Source organism: Monodelphis domestica, chromosome 2, assembly GCF_027887165.1.
Source record: "Monodelphis domestica isolate mMonDom1 chromosome 2, mMonDom1.pri, whole genome shotgun sequence".
Classification (NCBI taxonomy): domain Eukaryota; kingdom Metazoa; phylum Chordata; class Mammalia; order Didelphimorphia; family Didelphidae; genus Monodelphis; species Monodelphis domestica.
Window position 1 is genome coordinate 33,648,361 of NC_077228.1, and position 17,606 is coordinate 33,665,966.

Consider the following 17,606-nt stretch of genomic DNA (forward strand, 5'->3'; position numbering starts at 1 on the left):
AGGAGAAAGGACTAATGCTGGCCAGGGCCTTTAGGGAGGTTAGGAAGAGCAAAAGGTTTTTTGGGAGAAAGATAATTAAGTTCAGGGGGTACAGCTGGGTGGCTCAGGAGACAGAAACAGACCTGGAAATGGGGGATCCTGAGTTCAAATGTGGCCTCAGACACTTCCTAGTTGGGTGACCCTGGGCAAGTCACTTCACACCCATTGCCTAGTCCTTAAGGCTCAGTACTGATCAAACTCAGTATTGATTCTAAGATAGAAGTTAAGGATTTGAGGCTTTTAAAAACATTTTTTAATAATTGATTTCTGTGTTGGACACTGAGTTTGGGATACCTCTAGGACTTCTGTCTCAAGCTTGGCTGGAGTAAGCAGTTGTTAATTCAAGGCTGACACTCAGAGAAGAGATTGTGAGGCTGGAGAGAGAGTTCTAGGAGTTGTTTGGAGAGATGACAGAGAGGACCTAGGGTAGAACGGTGGAAAACATGTACCGGGAAGGGCAAAATATGGATCTGGCTTCAGCAATGAACTGGCAGCTGGGCTGTTAGAGTCAAGAACATCCAAATTCAAATCCAGCCTCAGATACTAGCTGTGTGACCTTGGGCAAGTCATTTAACTCTGCCTGCCGCCTCAGTTTCCTCATCTTTCAAATGACCTAGAGAAGGAAGTGACCCATGGTTCCCATTTCACTGCCAAGAAAACCCCAATTATGGTCATGAAGAGAGGGATGGGACTGAAATAACTGAAAAAACAACAGGGTTAAGTGACTTGTCCAGGGTCACCCAGCTAAGCAGTATCTGAGGCCAGATTTGAACCAAGGTCCTGACTCCAGTCTTGGCACTCCCTCTACTGTGCCACCTCAATGACCTAACAAATCTGATCTTGATATCTAAACCAGGGTGAGACAAATCAGAGAAGAAACAATAGGATAATCAGCATTGTTGCAAATCATTTAAATAAGATATGATTAAAGAGATTTTAGCAACATAACAAATGTATAACTACATAGATTTTATTTTTTAATTTAATTTTGCTTGTTTGTTTTCAACCAGTGGAAAGATGTCTTCTCTTTCTCTCACATCTGCTCCCCACTCCATTGAGAAAAAGAAGAAAAAAACAACAACCAGGTAGAATTTGCATAGAGAATGCAAGATTGGTTTATTATTGATGGTTATTCAGCCTTGTCTAACTCTTGGTGAACCCATGGATCATAGCTATCCATGTGGTTTTCTTGGCAAGGATATTGAAGTGGTTTGTCATTTCCTTCTCTGGTGGATCCTTTTGTCAAGCAGAGATTAAATGACTTGCCCAAGGTAATGCAAAAGTAGGAAGGGTCTGGGTCTGGATTTGAACTCAGGTCTTCCTGACTCCAAGCCTAATGCTCTTCACCTTGATCCACAGCTCCCTCTTGGTTCAATATTAGTGAAACCATAACTATAATAGACCATCTTAAGAACAAAAACAATTAAAACCACATAATTATGTCAATAGGTTCAGAAAAAACTTTTGGCAAAAAAAAAAAATCCAAACAACCCTACCAACTAGTAGTGCCAAACTTGAATAGAAATCCTTGTGGGTCAAATATTGACTTAGAAACAGCACAAGTTAAGATTATCTATGTTTTAATGTATTTTTTTGTTAAAACATTTCCCATTTACATTTTAGAATGATACAACACTTCTGCCATCAACCTTTCTCTCTCTTTTCCCCCCAAGATAGTATGTGTGATAACATATGTTTTCTGAAATTATAAGATCCAAATTATTTCCCTTCCTGGCCCTGATATATTCACAAAAGAATTCTATCAAACTTTAAAAGAACAAGTAGTACCAATACTACACAAAGTATTCTCCAAAATGAAAAAGTTTGTTCTTCCAGACTCTTTTTATTATACAAATATAATCCTGATGCCTAAATTGGGGAAGGAAAAATCACAGGAGATATAGACCAATATCATTAATGCATATTGATTCAAACATTTTCAAAAAAATGCCTGTCAGATTATAGCAATTCATCCAAGAAATGAATTTCGACCAAGATAAATTTATAACAAGGAAGCAAGGATGGTATAGCATTAGAAAATCAAACACAATTAATCATATTAAAAACAAAATCATCTCAAGCTACTTGCTTATTTCAATAAAGCAATATTCCTCAAAATTTTCTGGTATTGGTTAAAAAAGAGAAAAGTCGATCAGTGAAACAGACTAGAGAAGGGAAAACCAAGGTCAGTGGAACTCAATGACCCAGATAAACCAGAAAACTTAAACAACTCAGCAGAAAATCCTCTATTTAATAAAAAATTTCTGGGGAAACTGGAAAGCAGAATAGCAAAAATTAGTCTTGCATCTACATCTTTTGCCATATTTGCACAATATGGTCTAAATGGATATGTGATCTTAATATAAAGAGCTTACTATTAAGAAATTAGAAGAAAAGCAAATGATACACTTTTCAGTGGTGTTGGCCCCCCAAATCCAAACTGCAACAAAAGGTAACTGAGGCAGAGATCTGCATATGGAACAATTTATTAAGATGACTGTTATTCCCTAAGTAATTGGTTCCAAGACCTGCCCATGGATCAAGGATCCCTCTGCTTATGGTCTACTGGTTTTATAGATCCTGAGAGATCCCAGGAAGGTCTCTCAGAAGCCAGGGAAAGGTCTATGATTGCTTAAGGGCAATCACCAGTATATAGTCAGTATTTGGTCACCAGAACTCTGGGACTCAGTTTTGAACATTAGTGTGAAAGGGCAGAGAAATATAAGGAAACTGGTTTTTTGAGCATTGTTCTTTTACAACTGGAGGGAGTGGGGCAGTCTCTACTGCAGCAAATCTCTTATCTCTAGCACAAGTCTGTATAGATCTAACAAAGCATAAATCTGTAACAAAGAAAATATGTCTACCCTACAAATCAAATAAAAATAATGTAATCATCAATACAGAGGAAGATAATTAATTCTTGAACACATAACTCCTATTCTCTAACAATGTTAAGAAACTCAAACTCAATTGTACCCTACTTAACTCACTAAAGCAATCATTGAAGCTGAGTAAATAAATACCGACTAAATTTGCGTAGAAGTATCAAAATTATTCTCACAATTAGAGATTACATATATATATTTTACCCAGACAAATGATAGAAGCAATTACAAAAGAGAAAACACGTAATTTTAATCACATGAAACTGAAAATTTTTTGCACAAAAAAAATTAATACATTTAAGATAAGAAGTGAAGTTGTTGAATGGGAAGAAAATTTGTCCTCAGATAAGAGTTTGGTATCCCAGATATGTAGACAATTTACATATGTATTTATTATACATATGTACATGAAAATATGTAACCAAAAGCTATTAAAAGGATAGAGACATGGTCCAGGTACACAAACAAATGACACCAAAAAATTGATGCAAATTATTAACAATCATGGAAAAGAATGGTAATAAAAGAAATACAGAACAAAACAACCCCAAGCTTTCACCTCAAGATTCCAAAAGACAAGAATAGTAAATGTTGGATGGATTATAGGAAGGTAAGCATACCAGTGCATTGTTGGTGGAGCTGTGAATCTATATAATCATTATGGAAAGTAATTTGAAATTATGTATATAAAGTTCCAGAAATTCCATTACTAGGCTTAAAGCCTGATAAGAAATTCCCCACATATTCCAAAATACTTCAAGCAGTACTTTTTGTGATTGTAAAAATTTGGAAACAAAGTAGATGCTTCTTGCTTGGAGGTGTCGGTGTAGTTGTTGTTGGCAACTAGGTTGCACAGTGGTTAGAGCACCAAGCATGGAGTTGGGAGGACATGGGTTCAAATATGACCTCAAACACTGCCTAACTATGTGCCCTTGGGCACAATTGCCTAGCCCTTGCCCTTCTGTCTTGAGTTGTTTGTGTCAATGTGGAATCTAGCTGTCTGGGACTTGTCGCTTGGAGGGATTTGGTGATCCCCAGTTTATTTAGTTTGGAGGCAGAAACCCCAGGTTTTGACCTTGTCCTGATCTTAGACGAACAATATAAGTTGAATGACTATAAGATTTGGCGCAGTAGGCTTCAGCGTCTCCTCTCGTCTCAAGTTGCAGAGGATAGACCTCCGGAGGAGGGAGTGATATACTGGGAGAGACTGCTGGAGAGGAGGAGTCATTTGACATCTTAGTCTATTGTTAGTAAGATCATGAGGTAGGAGTTCCCTCAAGGAGGAATTCTCCTGACAAGGTCAAAACGTGGAGTTTCTGCCTCCAAACTAAATGAACTGGGGATCACCAAATCTCTCCAAGTCGGGGCCTCTAGATTCCACTTGACATGACTAAGTTGTTACAGGAAGAGTTAAAAAAAAAGGTATGAAAATATGCCCTACTCCTTTATAGAGGTGAGGTCCATTGCATATTTATTTTTAAATTGCATATATTTTAATACTTTTTTCCATATACTGATCATTTTTGTTACTTTTTCTCCACTTTCCCTTTTTTCTTCTAACAAAATTATTCTTTATATGAGATGACTCACCGAATGCAAAAAAGAAAAGATATGAATAAAATTTTATTTTTAAGAGAGCTTCTTTCTACACCAAGATAAATGCAGAAGGCACATGAGTACAATTACAAAACACTCCAGAAATAATACAAACCTAAATAGAGGGAGATTAATTGCTTTTGCTTGGGCTAAAATATAATAAAAATGACAATACTACGTAAATTAAATTTTATGTTAAGTGTCATACCAATCAAACTACAAAAGGATTACTTTAGAGAGCTAGAAAAAAATAATGAAATTCACCTAGAGAAATAAAATTCTCAAGGGAAAAAAGTGAAAAGAAAATGGGAAGGAAGTAAACTAGAAGTGCCAGGTCTCATACTGTACTACAAAGTGTACTATGAAGTCATAATCATAAACATAATTTGGTCCTGGATTTTGAAAAAATAGAAATAAAGAAAAGATTACATCATAAATAAGAGGAACAAGGAAGAAAACCTCTTTTATAATGATGGCAGGAAAAGAATTCACAATCAGACAAGAGAAGGGGCGGGGTATAGAAGTGTAAATAGACTTTCAATCACAAAATTGAAAATTTTTTGCACAAACAAAATCAATGCAGAGGAAATCAGAAGGGAAAGATATCTAATTTTAAAAAATCATTGCAATGAGTTCATAGGATATTCAACACATATAAAGAATTGATTCAAATAAATAAGAATGACAGCCATTGATTTCCCAAAAGATAAATGGTTAAAGGATATGAATATATAGTTCTCAAGGGGAAAAATCCAAGCAATCTTCTCATCTAAAAAAAATGCCAAATCACTAATACTTTAGAGAAATGAAAATGAAAACATCTGAGGTTCCATTTCAGGCACACAAAGTTAACAAAAATGGAAAACAAATCAACAAACAAACACTAAGCACCAATTATGTGCTAAGTACTGGGAGTATAAAGAATGACAAACAACAGTCCTTGCTCCCTAGAGGAACTCCTCAAAGGAGGGAAGATATGCTGAACAAGCTCAACACAGGATAAAAGGCAGATAATCAATTGAGTACCAGTACAAGCTTGAAGGTAAGGAGGTCCTAATTAGCATGGAGGCCAACAGGACAAAGGTTTCCTCTAAAAGGTGAGATTTTTAGCTAGGACTTGTAAGTCAGAAAAGCCAGGTATAGATGAGAACAAACCAGGCATGGGAGACAGCCAGAGAAAATGTCCAGAGCCAGAGTCACAGGTCTTATTTCTTATCTGGTGTCACTGGATGAAAAAATACAGAGAGGGAATGGGGAATAAAATATTAGGGAATGAGTCTGGAAAGATAAGAAGGCATAGATTTATGAAGGGCTTTAAAAACCAAGATGAAGTGCTGCTAGGTGACTTAGTGGATAGAGCCAGGCATAGAGACAGAGGTCCTGGGTTCAAATATTACCTCTGACACTTCCTAGATGACCTTATTTGATCTTGAAATTAATAGGGCATCACTTTAGTTTATCAAAGGGGGAGATGGGTGATATGGTTCAGAGCTTTAGGTAGGTCATCTTGGCTACTTAGTGGAGGATGAATTAGAAAGGGGAAAGATTTGAGGCTGGGAGAGACCAATTGAAGGAGGCTCTATCTCGTTAGTGGAGCTGTGAAATGGACCAGTCATTGTGAGAATTCAAAACTATCCCCAAAAGGTCACGGAAAGGAAACAGTGGCCAAACTAAACTGTTCACCAAATTTTGACCCATCCACAGAACAACCAAGACTATATCCTACATCTGGAGAGCAAAGAAAAAAAAGAGTCTTAAATGCAAAAATATTTAGGACATCATTTGTGGTAGCAAAAGAACTGGAAATCAATCAAGAAAACATTCGTCAAGCACCTTCTGTGTGCCCAGCACTGTGCTTCTACCCTGGTTCTAAAAGGCCTCCAGCTTTATCCACAGTTCCTCACGCTAGCTGGCACCTCTCACCTTTTACCCACCTCCCCCTGAATCTCTGAATTGAAGCCCATGGTTTCCCTGCCTGGTCCTGTCCCTTAGGACCCCTGTAGCACTTAGAGGGTTGAGTCCCCCATTTAACTGAGGCTTTTGCTAAGGGTGTCTTCCCTGTTTCCTATTTATCCTGGATATAGCACTTTGCTTGCCTGTTGACTTACCGTTAGATCATAAGCTGCTTGTGGACAGGGACTGCCTTTTACCTCTTTGTAATAAATGTTCATTGATTTATTGATTCTCCACCTCAAATTGTGGGCTCTGAGAGGACCTCTGAGGCCCTCCAGTCCAACCCCTTCATTTGACAGGTAAGAATTCTAAGGCCAACATGAAATGACTTGTTAAGGATCACAAAGCTCATAGATAGGCATCTGAGGCAGAGTTTGAAGCCTCCTCTGGAGTCCGGATGTCTCAATCGAGATACCTAACTCCTTCCTGTCCCTCTGGTTAGAGCTTTGAGATTCCCTCATGACCAATGATTCCGGGAGTATACACTGCCCCCCCTCCCCCCATCCTAGAAACTAGGGATGTGCATGAAAGGTGCTTTTCTTGGAGGCCTGAAGAGGGAGAAATTCTGGGAGTTAAGCCTCTAGAAACCCACCCAAATTAAAGATTCAGACTCCCCTGTCTCCTCTTTCGGGAGTCCCTGCAGGCATAGGATGACCGGTTAGGCAATAAGGTGTCTCCCCAAGTTCCTACCTCTGGAGGATTCTGTGGTGTCTGAGTGGGCAACCAAACCGTAGACCCCAGAGCTGGGGGTGGGGGTCAGGTGTTGGGGTCCAGCTAGGCTATCTAAGCAGGCAGGGCAGTGAGAGAGAGAAGGCTCCAGGAGGCAGCCAGCCCCTGTTTTGAGTTTCCCCTGTCTGTGGCTGCCTCATTCTCCCCATAGCATTAGGCTGCCTCCCACCGTCTCCTTCCTTACAGGAGCAGCCATTGGCTCAGAGGATAGTCAAGATCTGAGTTCAATTCAGGCTCAGACCAAAGTTCACAAGTCTACTGCGGGAGCTCCTTTGAAGATAAAAGGCTAATTGCAAAAGGCCCGAGGGCTGGTTGGGAAGGGCTGAGCCCTAGGCCATAGGAAGGATCACAAAACACTCCCCTCCGACTCGCCCACTGTAATCATTTCCAATTTATTAAGATGCCATTACAAAAACTATGTACAAAGATTCATTTTCTTTTGCATGTAACAGAAGAAAGGAGACTAGAGGAAGTTTTCCAGGCTCCCAGGAGGAGAGGGTGGTGCCTCAACCTCATCCTAAGAAAAAACTTTAAAAAATGGGGGTGGGAGATGGAGGGGGGGGGGTTTAAGAGTGGGAGGGACAGCAGTTCCATCCCAAAACAAAGCAGAGGCCTGGGGGCGGGGCGGGGCGCGGGACGGAGAGCTCACAGGGCTCAGGCCTGGCTAAGCCAAGAATCTAGGTCCCTCCAGACCCCAACTCTAACCACTATGGCACCTAGTGAAGGGGGAAGGGGGAGGGGCCAGCACCACCAGTCCCCGGACCAGAGGTGGGTCTCACAGGTCAATGTTTCTTCAGGATAATTAGAACCGTTGGTTGCTGCGATTCTTGGCCTCCATGCCTCCTCTCCCGTGGGAAGGTCTCAAAAGAAGAGAAGCCTGCAAGCACAGACCAAGAGGCCCAATGGTTAGCACAGGGTGGCTGAGGCGGGAACCCCGCGCCCCCCCAGTTATTGTAGCCGCCCACATCCCCCACCTCCCGTTCGGTGACTCTTCAGGTCTCCCCCCGACTCCCCCCCTCCACTAGGAGAGCCGTAATGTCCGGCTCTCTGGCCTTACCCAGATGAGACGCCAGGAACAGATGGCGACGGTGGTGAAGGTGTCGACGGAGATGGTGGTGGCGGCGGGGCTTGTTCTTACACGGGCACTTGGCCACCGAGCCAAGGGGCCGGGGCCTGTCGGGCAGCTGGGCATCCTGTCTCCTAGAGGAAGCCCGGCGCGGCTGCTCCTGCTGGAGGTCCGGATTCCGTTCGGGATCGGGCGCCGGGCCAGATCTGGTCTGGGCCTGGTGGCCGAGCCCCAGGTCCTGGAGGCTGCAGGTGAGGGCAGTGACTTCCGTCCCGAAGTCGTGGGGTCGGCATTCAGTCAGCGGGATCTGAACGCGGGAGAAGGGCCTCCTAATCCCGGAGGTGCCCAAGGAGGGGGGGTCGTCGAGGAAAGGGGGAGGGGGCGAGGGCTGGGGCAGAGACCATGGCGGCAGCCCCACAGGCTTCGAGATGGGGCCTCCTTGGCCACTGTTCCGCTGGGGGCTGCCCACCGGGCTCTTAGGGCTCTGCCGCTTTAAGGCCTCGGGGGCCTCCTCCGGCCTAGCAGCTGGCCACGAGGTCTCCAGGGTGCTGCTGAGAAGGTCTATGTCCGGATCGCTGGGCTGCTTTTCCATGGCGCCGGTGGCGGGAGTCCGTGGCTTTGGCCCTGCGGCACTGCTCGGGTCCCAGTGCCCACGGGGCTCCTGAGACACAACAACACACAGCGGTTAGCCCCAACCCATCCAGCGCCCACTTGGCCAGCTTCTTCCCCCCTTCCGACAGGCCCAGCTAGGATCCAAGGCGCCTCGGGCGCCACTTACCAATGGCAGAGATGAAGCGGCCAATTGAAGAGAAGCTGCTGAAGATGCCCTAAGCTCACATGAGCCCATATCTTTTAAGGCACTTGGGCGCCAGCCACCAACCAATCCCAGCCTCCCAACCCGGGCGCGAGTTTCCATTGGCTCAGCCGAGGAGGGTGGAGAACTAGGCGGGGCTATGACCCCCGACCTATGCGGATTTCTTCAGGTGTTTTGTTGGGTTTGATGAGATCAGGCCCCACCCAAGAGCCCAAGGTGGTGTCAACTTGGCTGAAGGTCAAGTGACCTCTTAGCTGGTCTCTGACTGCGACCCCATTTGAGGTTTTCTGGACAAAGACACTGGAGCGGTTTGCCATTTCCTCCTCCAATTCGTTTTACAGATGAGGAAACTGAGGCAAACACGGTTAAGTGACTTGCCCGGCGTCACAAAGCTCCAGGCTCCGTGCTAGCTGTCCCGGTGGTTGTTAGATCAGAGATCTGGGTGCCCAGAAGGTTCTGGCTCTTGCTCTCCCTCTTGACAACCTCTTCTATCAGCATTTAGAAGAATACTCAGTCTCCTTTCCATCCCTCCGGGCTCTTCCAAGCCTTAGCTGGGATGCTGTATGCAAAGCAGGCTATCTGTTCATTTCAGAACGTTTATTAAGCACCTACTGTGTGCCAACCCCCATACTCAGTGCTAGGGATCCAGAGACGTTGGGGGAGGGGGGAGAGACGGGTGACAAAGTACCCCCAAATTTGGGAGAGGGTGAGAACTCTGAGAGCTGAGATCTTTGGAGGAAATAACACCTGAGTAGTATTCTCCCAGTTCCTAGGTCTGCTGCCAGGCTAGAGACTCCTCAGTGCTGGTGGAAGGGCAGTGAAGGCAGCCACGGGGTGGAGGAGGGTTTGAAAAGTAGGGCAGGGGGTGAATGAACATTTCTTCTCTTCAACAAAATGGTTTTTGAAGCCTTTTGAGTAAGAGAGAGGATGATTAGTAGAACAGATGGGTATACAATATGCAGGAGCAAATGAACAAGGTAGCCTCGTGTTTCATAAATTCAAAAATAACTGGGGAGCAAGAACAAAAACTTTTGAAAAAACTACAAAATAGTCTAGCAGAAAATAGGTATAGACCATCATTCATACCATACACTAAAACAAATTCAAATTGAGTACATGATTGAGACATAAAATATGACATCATAAACAAATTAAAGGAGTATGGAAGAAAGTATCCACCAGATCTATGGATAGGAAAAGAGTTGGTGGCCAAATAAGAGACAGGGAGATTCACAAGAGGTAAAATAGACGATTGATTATATAAAACATTTTTAATTGCACAAACAAAACAAATGCAGCTAGATTTAAATAATAAATGGATTTGGACAAATCTTTGCAGCAAGTTTCTCTAATAAAGGTTCATTTCTAAGATATATAAGGAACTGATTGAATTTTTTAAGAATGAATGTCATTCCTCAATTGATAAATGATCAAATGATATAAATAGGCAGTTTTCAGAGGAAGAAAGAAAAGCTATCAAGAGCAATATTTTAAAATTTTTAAGGCAACTCTAAAGTACTACTTCAGAGTCATCAAATTGGCAAAGTTGACCACACACACACACACACACACACACACACACACACACAGAGGATGTTAGAAAACAGGTCAATTAATAAACCTTTTATTAGAGCTAAAAAGAGGTCCAAATATTCTGGAAAGAAATTTGGAACTATGCCCAAAATCTACGTATGCCCTTTGATCCAGGGCTACTAGTGTAAAGTCAAAGAAGAAAATGACCTATATGTATACAAATATTTATAGCAGTTCTTTTTGTGGTGGCAAAGAAATGGAAACCGAAGGGATATTTATCAATCAGAGAATGCCTAAACAAGTTATGGCATGTGTCGGTGATGGAATACTCTTGTGCTATTAAAAAAAATGATAAAGGGAAAGGTTTCCAGGAAACCTGGGAAGATTTGTATTAACTGATGAAAAATGAAGTGAGTAGTACAAAGCATGATTTATACAATAACAATATAGTAAATGACAAACAAGTTTCAAAGACTTAGTAACTGATCAATGTGATGTCCAACCACAATGAAATTTGCTTCCTAACTCCAGATAACAAGATGGTGGACTCACTGCAAATTGAAGTGATATTTTCTTCTCTTTTTTTCTTTTATTCTTTTAACATGGCAAATTGGGAATTTATTTTGTTTGACTAACTTTACCTATTGGTAGTAAGTCTTGTTTTTCTTGCTTTCTTGATGGATGGGGAAGAGAAGGAGATATAAGGGAAAGAATTCAGAACTGAAAAGAAAAAGAAAATGCATTTTTAAAAAAGAATTCTTTGGAACTATGCCCAAAGGGTGATAAAAGACTGTCTGCTCTTTGATCCAGCCATAGCACAGCTGGGTTTGTACCCCAAAGAGATAATAAGGAAAAAGACTTGTACAAGAATATTCATAGCTGCACTCTTTGTGGTGGCCAAAAATTGGAAAACGAGGGGATGCCCTTTGGGGAATGGCTGAACAAATTGTGGTATATGTTGGTGATGGAATACTATTGTGCTAAAAGGAATAATAAAGTGGAGGAGGTCCATGGAGACTGGAACAACCTCCAGGAAGTGATGCAGAGCGAAAGGAGCAGAACCAGGAGAACATTGTACACAGAGACTGATACACTGTGGTACAATGGAAGGTAATGGACTCCTCCACTAGGGACAATGCAATGCAATGTCTCTGAACAATCTGCAGGGATCTAAAAAATACTATCCACAAGCAGAGGACAAACTGTGGAAGTAAAAACACCAATGTAAAGCAACTGCTTGACTACAGGGTTGGAGGGGATATGACTGAGGAGAGACTCTAAATGAACACTCTAATGCAAATACCAACAACAGGGAAATGGGTTCGAGTCAAGAACACATGTGATAACCAGTGGAATCGTGCATTGGCTATGGGAGAGGGAAAGGTGTGGGGGGGGCGAGGAGGAAAAGAAAATGATCTTTGTTTCCAGTGAATAATGTTTGGAAATGACCAAATAAAACAATGTTAAAATTAAAAAAAAAAAGAATTCTTTGGTAACTTTGGAGAGAGTAGCTTCAGTTGAATGATGAGGTTGGATGCCATTCCACAGAGAGTTAAGAAAAGAGGGAGAAGAAAGAAAGCAGATGCACCTATTGTGGGTAACCTCAGGAAGTTTAGTTACATAGGAGAAGAAAGACAGATAGATAATAATAACTAGTGAGGATGGACAGATGAAGTGAGTTTTTGAGGATAGTGGAGACATGAGTGCATTTGTAGGCAGTAGGGAAGCAGCTAACGGACAAGGAGAGATTGGAGTTCATTGAGAAAGTGGGAATGATAAAAAAAGGAACAATCTACTAGTGAAGTCAGGCTGGAATAGGATCACTGGCAGAGGGCTTTGCTTTGGCAAAGAGAAGGGCCACTTCTGGAGATACAGTGAAGGGAGAGACAGAGGCAAAAGGTACTTGAGTTATGTGAGATGAGAAAGAAGAATGGTTGGGGAATGGTTCAGTGAAATATGAGGCAAGGTTCTCAGCTCGGAGAGTGAGAGGAATGGGAGCTTTGAGGAGGGATGAAAAAGTCTAGAAGAGTTGCCCTGAGGAGCAAAATAGTGAATTGATTAAGGACATATATAAAAAGACTGCCTTAACTTAAAAAGGACTCAGGTCCTTTATATAACATAAATGTGTAGTTGTGATGGACTCAGGTACAAGAATTTCATGGTTTTTCCCCAGGTTTGTTCAGCAGAATGAATGTGGGAATGAAGGCACTGAAGGATGATGAGAGAGTATAGTTGGTGTAGGGACGATGACCTGAGAAAGAACAATAGATTAGAGGAATTAGAGACCATGGTGTGGAGGAAGAACAGGTCACAAATTGGGTTACCAGGCCAAAGAAGAAGTAGCCTAACAAGAGATTAAATAAGAAAACTATGGAGTTTATGAGCATGGATGTAGAACACTTGGGAGTGATGGCAAGATCAAGGGTACGACCATCAATCTGTGTTGTTGAGGTGAGGAGTATGTTGAGGAACTGGGAGGGTAGGATGTTTAAGGGAGCAAGGATATGTATGTTGAACTCTCCTAGTAGAAGGGCAGGAGCTGAGGAGGAGGGAATGTGAGCCAGGGACTGAGTTCATTGAGCAAAGCCTAGAAGTGTCCTAGAGGTCAGTAGACAACAGCTATCAGAATATTGATTGGGTGGTAGATATGGATCGTATTAACTTCCAAGGAGGAGATGTTACCTAGTGATGGTGATAGAGGGAAAGTCTAGAAATGGCAATGGGGAATAGTATGACTCCTCCACCAAGACCAGTGAATGGGGCATAGGATAGAGAAGAAATGAAGAAAAATATAGTCAGTGTTGGAAAGGTTGGCCAGAGAAGCTACATCATCAGGAAGGAGGCAGGTCTCAGTGAGTGCAAGGAGATGGAGGGACCAAGAAGGAGAAGGTTTAAGATGAAAGCAAGTTTGTTTCCTACGATAAGAAAGATCATTTGCTTGCTTGATTGTGGAGCAGACATCTGGAGAGCACTAAGGAAGGAGTGAGTAGCTTTAGAGTAGGACCTTGGGGAATTGCTGGAGAGATATGGGAATAAGGGAGTAATTGGTAGGGGTCAGAGAAGAGGGTTTAAGTCACAGATTCTCTGGGATTAGGCAGTCATGATGTGATGGGAATGTGTTAACAATTAAGGAATAAATTCAGGTAGATTATCATTGTTCATAGAGGTTCAGTCTCTGGGTGTAGTTGTCCCAGTATAAATCTTGAAATCTCTCAGACTTGTGAATGTTAAAAATTTCCCCATCGGGGAATTCTTAATTGGAACAAATTCCCTACTGAGAAACATTCCCCATTTTGATGTGAGAACTCGCCAGGATCAGAAATGGGAGGACCTCTACTCCAACCGTACTTAAGACTGCTTTAGGAGAGAAAACTCCTTGCTAAACAATGAAAGTACTTGGACCCATGCTTATAATAAGGCAAGGAGTTCTTTGAGCCAGGCCTGTTTTTAGAATTGATACAATGATATGCTAGGTACCTAAAAGGGTCGGGCAAGTTTTCTCTTGATGAGATTAGTTGACTCAGCTGTGTTTTCTCTAGTTCAGACTTACTGAGAAGATTGGTCGACTTAGCAGGAATTTAAATGGGCAGTCCTTTGGAAAGCATCTACAGTGATTGGTAGATATAGGGACTTAGGGGAGGTGACATGAGAGAAAAACCCCTATATAAGAAAAAGCAGAATCTCTTGAGGATATATCCTTTTGGAGGAATTCCTTGTGGAGGATCTCTGATGAGGACCGCTTGGGAAGAATCTCTTGAGAGGGGCTCTGGAGAAGGGAAGCTCTTGGAGGACAATCTTTAAGGAGGTCTCGCTAGAGCTCCTCTAAGGGGACTCTGTCCCTCTGGAGGCTCTGGAGAGAGGCCCTTTGGGACAGTCTCTGGCTAGAAGGCTCTTTGAGGAGGACTCTCTCTTTGAGGAGGACTTTGAGGCTGGAACTCTCTCTGGTGAAGTCAGCTGAGATGGAGCTGGCCTGGTGTCACTAGACATCCTTGCTTAAGACAAATCTTGTGGTGAGTGATAAAAAAACTGACTGATTCTCTCTCTCTTAAGACTCAGGTCTAGGCCATGTTGGCTTAAGGCCCTTCATACTTATACTTTTTCTCTCTCTCTCTCTCTTTCTTTGATTACTCATTGTATTGTTCATTAAAATCTCTATAAAACCCAATTGACTTGGGTATTTGAATAATTGGGAATATTTCCCTGACGACCACCTTATATTTGATTTAAAAACCAAGACACTGTAGTGAAACATATTTCTGCGGTCAAATTTACTCACCCTCTCTTATATCTATCACAATTTATATCTTCCACTATTTTAATCACTACAGTTTAAGACCTCAACCATTTTAAATCTCACACCAGGACATCCCCAGGAGATGCTGGCAAAGAATTGGAAACTGAGGCTATGTCCATCAATTAGAGAATGGCTAAAGATATTGTGGTATATGATGGTGATGGAATATTATTGTGCTATAAGGAATGATGAACAGAAAGAGCTGGAAAGACTTATATGAACTGATGCAGAGTGAAATAAGCAGAATCAGGAGATCATTGTATACAGTAACAGCGATATTATGGAATGATCAACTATGAAAGACTTAGCCACCCTCAGCAATACAATGGTCCAGGACAATTCTGAGGGACTTATGACAAAGATGTTCTCCACCTCCAGAGGAAGAACTGCTGCAGTTAGAATGCAGATCAAAGCAAACGACTTATCCCTTTACTTTATTTGGGTTTTTATTTTGGGTTTTTGGTCTTATAAGAGTATTTGCTTACAAAAAGACTTCAGCAAGTGATCAGAAGGGTCATCCACCATGATCAAGTAGGATTTATACCAGGGATGCAGGGCTGGTTCAATATTAGGAAAACCATCCACATAATTGACCACATTAACAAGCAAACCAACAAGAACCACATGATTATCTCAATAGATGCAGAAAAAGCCTTTGATAAAATACAACACCCATTCCTATTAAAAACACTAGAAAGCATAGGAATAGAAGGGTCATTCCTAAAAATAATAAACAGTATATATCTAAAACCATCAGCTAATATCATTTGCAATGGGGATAAACTAGATGCATTCCCAATAAGATCAGGAGTGAAACAAGGATGCCCATTATCACCCCTATTATTTGACATCGTACTAGAAACACTAGCAGTAGCAATTAGAGAAGAAAAAGAAATTGAAGGCATCAAAATAGGCAAGGAAGAGACCAAGTTATCACTTTTTGCAGATGACATGATGGTCTACTTAAAGAATCCTAGAGATTCAACCAAAAAGCTAATTGAAATAATCAACAACTTTAGCAAAGTTGCAGGATACAAAATAAACCCACATAAGTCATCAGCTTTTCTATATATCTCCAACACAGCTCAGCAGCAAAAACTAGAAAGAGAAATCCCATTCAAAATCACCTTAGACAAAATAAAATACCTAGGAATCTACCTCCCAAGACAAACACAGGAACTATATGAACACAACTACAAAACACTCGCCACACAACTAAAACTAGACTTGAGCAATTGGAAAAACATTAACTGCTCATGGGTAGGACGAGCCAACATAATAAAAATGACTATTCTGCCCAAACTTATTTATCTATTTAGTGCCATACCCATGGAACTCCCAAAAAATTTCTTTACTGATTTGGAAAAAAGCATAACAAAGTTCATTTGGAATAACAAAAGATCAAGGATATCCAGGGAAATAATGAAAAAAAACACTAATGAGGGGGGCCTAGCAGTACCAGACCTCAAACTATATTACAAAGCAGCAGTCATCAAAACAATTTGGTACTGGCTAAGAGACAGAAAGGAGGATCAGTGGAATAGACTGGGGGAAAGCGACCTCAGCCAGACAGTATACGATAAACCCAAAGATCCCAGGTCTTGGGACAAAAATTCACTATTTGATAAGAACTGCTGGGAAAATTGGAAGACAGTGTGGGAGAGATTAGGAATTGATCAACACCTCACACCCTACACCAAGATAAATTCAAAATGGGTGAAAGACTTAAACATAAAGAAGGAAACCATAAGTAAATTGGGTAAACACAGAATAGTATACATGTCAGACCTTTGGGAAGGGAAAGACTTTAAAACCAAGCAAGACATAGAGAGAATCACAAAATGTAAAATAAATAATTTCGACTACATCAAATTAAAAGGCTTTTGTACAAACAAAACCAATGTAACTAAAATCAGAAGGAAAACAACAAGTTGGGAAAAAATCTTCATAAAAACCTCTGACAAAGGTTTAATTACTCAAATTTATAAAGAGCTAAATCAGTTGTACAAAAAATCAAGCCATTCCCCAATTGATAAATGGGCAAGGGACATGGATAGACAGTTTTCAGATAAAGAAATCAAAACTATTAATAAGCACATGAAGAAGTGCTCCACATCTCTTATAATCAGAGAGATGCAAATCAAAACAACTCTGAGGTATCACCTCACACCTAGCAGATTGGCTAACATGACAGTTATGGAAAGTAATGAATGCTGGAGGGGATGTGGCAAAGTAGGGACATTAATTCATTGCTGGTGGAGTTGTGAACTGATCCAGCCATTCTGGAGGGCAATTTGGAACTATGCCCAAAGGACGATAAAAGAATGTCTACCCTTTGATCCAGCCATAGCACTGCTGGGTTTGTACCCCAAAGAGATAATGGACAAAAAGACTTGTACAAAAATATTCATAGCTGCGCTCTTTGTGGTGGCCAAAAATTGGAAAATGAGGGGATGCCCATCAATTGGGGAATGGCTGAACAAATTGTGGTATATGTTGGTGATGGAATACTATTGTGCTCAAAGGAATAATAAAGTGGAGGAGTTCCATGGGGCTGGAACAACCTCCAGGAAGTGATGCAGAGCGAGAGGAGCAGAACCAGGAGAACATTGTACACAGAGACAAACACACTGTGGTATCATCGAACGTAATGGACTTCTCCATTAGTGGTGGTGTAATGTCCCTGCACAATCTGCA

General features: G+C 41.6%; 1 protein-coding gene across 1 annotated transcript; it reads right to left on the reverse strand.

Moving 5' to 3' along the window:
• Window positions 1–7,578: 7,578 nt before the first annotated feature.
• LOC103106255 (vasodilator-stimulated phosphoprotein-like) lies at window positions 7,579–9,125 on the reverse strand. The gene is made up of 3 exons (XM_007480265.3): window positions 9,047–9,125; window positions 8,260–8,929; window positions 7,579–8,079 (listed from the first exon to the last, which is right to left on the reverse strand). The coding sequence occupies exons 1-3, from the start codon at window positions 9,113–9,115 to the stop codon at window positions 7,985–7,987; spliced, it is 834 nt and encodes a 277-aa protein (XP_007480327.2). The 5' UTR covers window positions 9,116–9,125; the 3' UTR covers window positions 7,579–7,984.
• Window positions 9,126–17,606: the final 8,481 nt, after the last annotated feature.

Coding starts and splice junctions, on each gene's coding strand:
- LOC103106255 (XM_007480265.3), bottom strand. CDS start 9,115: ATGGGCTCATGTGAGCTTAGGGCATCTTCAGCAGCTTCTCTTCAATTG. Junction 8,930..9,046: donor CCGCTTCATCTCTGCCATTG/GTAAGTGGCGCC, acceptor GTTGTGTCTCAG/GAGCCCCGTGGGCACTGGGA. Junction 8,080..8,259: donor GTTCCTGGCGTCTCATCTGG/GTAAGGCCAGAG, acceptor CTGTGCTTGCAG/GCTTCTCTTCTTTTGAGACC.